General features: G+C 46.4%; 1 protein-coding gene across 2 annotated transcripts; it reads right to left on the bottom strand.

Moving 5' to 3' along the window:
• Positions 1 to 698: 698 nt before the first annotated feature.
• On the bottom strand, positions 699 to 2,690 carry NT5C (5', 3'-nucleotidase, cytosolic). Of its 2 annotated transcripts, none has more exons than XM_044004243.1 (5): positions 2,453 to 2,690; positions 2,037 to 2,137; positions 1,844 to 1,919; positions 1,392 to 1,506; positions 699 to 1,104 (listed from the first exon to the last, which is right to left on the bottom strand). In XM_044004243.1, exons 1-5 carry the CDS (start codon positions 2,633 to 2,635, stop codon positions 947 to 949), a joined length of 633 nt encoding a protein of 210 aa, XP_043860178.1. In that variant the 5' UTR covers positions 2,636 to 2,690; the 3' UTR covers positions 699 to 946. The 2 variants fall into 2 exon arrangements, with proteins under 2 accessions (XP_043860178.1, XP_043860179.1); XM_044004244.1 differs by having other exon boundaries at positions 1,859 to 1,919.
• Between the last annotated feature and the right edge of the window lie 2,793 nt (positions 2,691 to 5,483).

Here is a 5,483-nt window from a genome sequence, read left to right as displayed (position 1 = left end):
TTTCTGCCTCTCCTTTAAATAAAATTTTCTTTTTTTATTGAAGCTTTTTGATTTTTTTTTCAGTCATGTCTGACTTTTTTTTTTACCCCATTTAGGGTTTTCTTGGCAGAGATCCCAGAGTGGTTTGCCATTTCCTTCTCCACTTCATTGTACAGATGAGGAAAATAAGGCAACCAGGGTGAATTGACTTGCCCAGGGTCACATAGCTAGTTAGTGAATGTCTGAGGCCAGATATGAACTCAGGAAGAGGAGTCTTCCCGACTCCAGGTCTGGTGCTCTATCCACCACACCACCTAGCTGCAGTCTGGGTTTTTACATCACATTGATTTCTGAATGCATCCTTCCCAATTCCCCTATACTCAGGGAACCATCCAGCCCTTCCCTATAACAAAGGTCTAGAGAGATAAGAAAAGCTGGCAAAACCAACTAACATCTCAGCTGCATCTAACAGTATGTGCAGTATTCCATACCCGTATTCTCCCACCTCTGCAGTGAAGGCAAAGAGATTTTTCTCTCCCATCTGTAGCTTCATCTGCAGTGGCCTTTCAGGAGCCCAAGAGAAGACTGGTGAAGGTGGGGGGGGAGGGGGCCTGAAGGACCATGGAGTGAAACCAGCACAAGAGAATGAGTGGGTTAATGTCTGGGAAGATAACTCAGGCCTTCTGCCCCCTTCACTATTCCAAACAGACACAGCAGGCCTCAGTCAACATTTTTATTGACAGTTTGTGACCATAGTCTCATGCTATTACTGTGATACTGGCAGTTATTCCTGGAGGTACTCAATGGTTGGCTCTGTGCCGGGGAGGTTACCCCTGGACTACAAGTTTGTTTCCTGGCCTGTTTCAGCTTCCCTCCTCTCGACTGCTCACTCCTGTTCCAAGTCACTTCCCAAAATGGGCTGATGCGGCTTACAGAGCTCTTGTTTGTTCCTACGGCAGATGCCCTTTCAGTCCTCTCCTGGTGGTACTTTCCGCTTACTATCTAAGATGGCTCTCCAGTTGTCGCTCCAGGAATGAAGCCTTCTTTTGGAGGGGGATGGGTCCAGGTGTTGGTTGTGGCAACAAGTAAACAAGATGTGCTCCCAGCTTGGGTTCTCCTCTTGGCCTGGGGCAGGGCACAAGAAAGCAACTGGAGTCACACAGTATTTTTTTTTTTTTTTAGTGAGGCAATTGGGGTTAAGTGACTTGCCCAGGGTCACACAGCTAGTAAGTGTTAAGTGTCTGAGGCCAGATTTGAACTCAGGTCCTCCTGACTCCAGGGCTGGTGCTCTATCCACTGTGCCACCTAGCTGCCCCAATCACACAGTATTTTAACAAGAGTCCACAAAAAGTTCCCTCTGTGGTGCCGAGGCAAACCTGCACCTTAAAAAATTCTAAGGAACAAGTCCCAACCTTGAATAGTATCCTTGTCATCAATGAGCAGGTCCCCAGACACTACTGTCTTGTCCCTGGTCAGGATCATCCGTTCCACAAACTCGGGACCTAGGTATTTGTCCACCCAAAGGTACTGTTGTAATGGAGAGGAAAGGGGTGCTCAGCCATGTGCTGACACTCAAGCTTTCACTTTCTTTGAGTGAGCTGGGGTATCTTTGCCAAATTGTAAGAGAAAACTGGCCAGTCCCAGGACTGGAAAAGCTTTGTACTTGCATATCTAGACAGTGCATAATCCTCTTCCACCCCCATCCTCCTACCCATTCCTCCCTACCCAAGGTACCCATATGCTTGGTGTTTTCTGGTTTTCTTAGGGGGAGGTGTTTGGGTGGTTGTTTTTTTTAATTCAGGGTTTGGAAAACTAGGTTCATCCCCCCATTATATGAGTCTTTGAAATTCTAAAACATGCTAACCCAACAAAACCCAACCTTCTCACTAGTGCAGTAATTGTACTTCTGCAGTGGGCTTGTGCAAATGAAGACTTCAGTGCTGCAAAATAAACAGATCCTTTTGAGAAACTGGGGCCCCAAGAACTGGTTCAGTCTCAATCCTCCCTCTGCCTTGGTTGCTCCCTCCCTCCCTCCACCTCCCCACACACTTCCTTACTCCTTCATGCATTTCATTTCCCGCAAAGCTTCCAAGGCTCCAGGGATGGGCTCCAGCTCTAGGAAAAAACCTGGTGCTTCATACACACTTGCCACTTTCTCCTGAAAGACACAATGTTCCAGCTAGCCTCCTCACCCTGACGGTGGCTCTCACTCCAGTGAAGGTCATCCTGCTAAAGGAAGGCTCACGGGAGAACTGGCCTATCCCAGAGCTTCCTAAACATCGCTGAGGTCGGGGCCAAAGGAGGGGAAGGTGCAGGTTTGGAAGAGCGGACTCGTAGTGCCCAGGAAGGACCTGGTCGCTCACGCGTTCGCGGGGCTCAGCCCGGGCCGTCCTGCCTAGGGGAGGGAGGGAGATGGTGTGAGCCCGGCAGGGTTTCCCTAGGCTTGGGGCCGGCCCGGCCCGGCCCCTCTTACCGCGAGGTCGGGCCGCAGGGCCCCGTACTGGTCCCGGGCCGAGAAGCCTCTCCGCTCCTCCAGGGCCACGTAGGGGTCCTGGGGGAAGCGGAGGCGAAAGCCTCTCAGGAGGCCGCCCTCAAAGTCGGCCAACACACCGTCCATGTCCACCAGCACCCTCAACGCACGAGGTCTCCGCTCCATGGCCCGGGATCGCGGCGAATCCGGAACAGCAGAGGCTGCAGTCAGAGGAGTGGGGTGAGGGGAGGGGCGGAGCTTGGAGGGGCGGGGCCTGGGCTGGAGGGGCGGGGCGGGGCGGGGCCGGGGCGGTAACTTGTCTGCACTCCCGCCGGCAGCTTCCTGGGGCCGCTAGGGTATGAGCATCTAAAGGCAACCATGTCTCCAAGGGCGGCTAATGAGAGGCTAATTGGCAGGACAAACCTCATCAGGGCATTCCCGTCAGTCGAGGCGGCGGAGCACCTTCTAACTTGGGGAGCCTTGGGGAAGTGGCAATTAATCTGCTTTAAAGGTCTAACTAGGTGGCTCAGTAGATAGAGCGCCGGGCTTGAAGTCAGAAGGCTCATCTCCCAGAGTTAAGATCTGGCCTCAGACACTAGCTATGGGACCCTGGGCAAATCACTTAACCCCGTTTGCCTCAGTTTCCTCATCAGTAAAATGAGCTGGAGAAGGAAATGGCAAACCACTCCAGTATCTCTGCCAAGAAAACCCCAGATGGTGCCAGGAAGTCAGATATTACTGAACAACAAAAAGGTTCAGGATCCCTGTCCATCCCCCTATATAGCATATAGACTGCTCCAGGTCCACCCTGGAAAGCCACCTTCCTTTTTCTGGAAGCTGAAGATTAAGAGAATCCTTTCTTCATTAAGGATGTCGTGGTACACTCACCTATCAGATTGGCTAATATGACAAAAAAGGAAAATAAATGTTGGAGAAGCTGTGGAAAAATTGGAACACTAAAGTATTGGTGGAGTTGTGAACTGATCCAACCATTCTGGAGAGCAATTTGGAACTATGCCCAAAGGGCTATGGGACTGTGCATACCCTTTGACTCAGTAATACCACTACTAGGTCTGTATCCAAAGAGATCATTAAAAAAAAAAAAGACCCACATGTACAAAAATATTTATGGCAGCGCTCTTTGTGGTGGCAAAGAATTGGAAATGGAAATGCCCATCAATTGAGGAATGCCTAAACAAGTTGTGGTATATGAATGTAATGGAATACTATTGTGCTGTAAGAAACAATGAGCAGGAGGATTTCAGAGAAACCTGGAAGGACTTACATGAACTGATGCTGAGTGAAGTGAGCAGAATCAGGAGAACATTGTACACAGTAACAGCAACATTGTGTGATGATCAACTGATATGACTTAGCTCTTCTTAGCAATACAATGATCCAAGACAATTCCAAAGAACTTATGATGGAAAGTGTTCTCTATAGCCAGAAAAAAAGAACTGGATTCTGAATGCAGAATGAACCATACTGTTTCTACTTTTTGCTTTTTTGTTTTTTGAGGTTTTTCCCTTTTGTTCTGATTCTTCTTTCACAACATGACTAACACATAAATGTGATTGTACATATATAGCCTATATCAGATTGCTTTTTGACTTGGGGAGGGAAGAGAGGGAGAAAAAGTTGGAACTAAAAACCTTATGAAAACAAATGTTGAAAACTATGTTTACATGTAACTGGAAAATAACAAAAATACTTTTATGATTAAAAAAAAGGATATTGTGGTACAGTGAAAAAAAACCAACCCTGGCAAGGATAGGGAGTGAGAACACCATGTCTGACAATTGCAAGGACCCATTTCCTCATCTGTACAATAAAGAGGTTGGGCAATATTCAACCACTATTCCAAAGGGCTCCTGATTCGGTCAGCCTCCAGACTGGGAGTGGACGAACTCAAGCACAAATTGAAATGTATTTTCTTATTTTTTTTTTGGCCATGATTAATGTGGGAATTTGTTTTGCATGATTATGCATATTGTAATGGGTTTTGTTTTTCTTGCCTTCTCAAGGACTGGGAGAGGGAGAGAATTCAGTACTCCTCAACTCAGTGACACTGGCCTCTCTCACCTCTGGGCATTTCCTCTGGTTCTCCCCTATTCCTGAAATGCTCTCCCTCCTCTGCTCCAATTACTGACCTCCTTGGCTTCCTTTAAGTCCCAAATAAAATCCCCATCTTCTACAGGAAGCCTTCCCCAACCCTTCTTAATTTCAGTGCTTCTCTGTTATGTCTTATTCCTCCTGTATATAGCTTGCTTTTTTTATGTTTGCTTGTTGTCTGCCCCTTTAGAATGTAAACTCCTTGAAGACTGTCTTGCCATTTTTTGTATCCCCAGCACCTGTTCAGTGCCTGGAACATAGTTGGCATTTACTAAATGTTACTGATCGAACTTAAAATAATTTTTTTAAATGAGGGGTTGGACTATTGGCTTCTGAGCCACTTATACGGGAGTATAAGTAGGAGGCAGTAGCCAAAGGTAAAGCCAAGGGAGGTAACCAGAATGTAATGCTGTTAAATTTAAAGTCTTCATGGAAATTAGCCTTCCCTTACCATTTGGAAGGATGGGAGTAGAAAGGGGAACCCTTGGTGTAATCTTTTTCAGCAGAGACATCACATTTTTGCATGCTTTAGAATTAATCTATGATCAGTTTCTTAAAATGTAAGCTAATAAGTCTGACTCAACCTGATTTGGTTAAAGGCAAATACAAAAGCAGGTGAAAACTGTAGATTCACACTGTTTAGCAAGTAACATGTTTTTCAGTATTTGCAAGAAAGTAAGTATGGTCAGTATTTGATGAGATAGTCTTCCAAATATACATTCTTCAGGCAAGGTGAAAACCCTAGAGCCAAGAATAAGCATAGGTCCCAAACTCTTTAATATAGTTCCTTGTGCTAAAATAAAACCTGGGCGGCTTATGTGGCTACCTCCAAGCCATATAAAAATTTCCAATAGTGGTAATCTGTTGTTCAGTCATTTAGTTGTGTCCCAACTCTTTGTGACCCCATTTGGAATTTTCTTGG

The sequence above is a fragment of the Dromiciops gliroides genome, chromosome 4, assembly GCF_019393635.1.
Source record: "Dromiciops gliroides isolate mDroGli1 chromosome 4, mDroGli1.pri, whole genome shotgun sequence".
NCBI lineage: Eukaryota > Metazoa > Chordata > Mammalia > Microbiotheria > Microbiotheriidae > Dromiciops > Dromiciops gliroides.
Note: the sequence above shows the minus strand (reverse complement) of the source record. Positions and strands in the feature narration are given on the sequence as shown.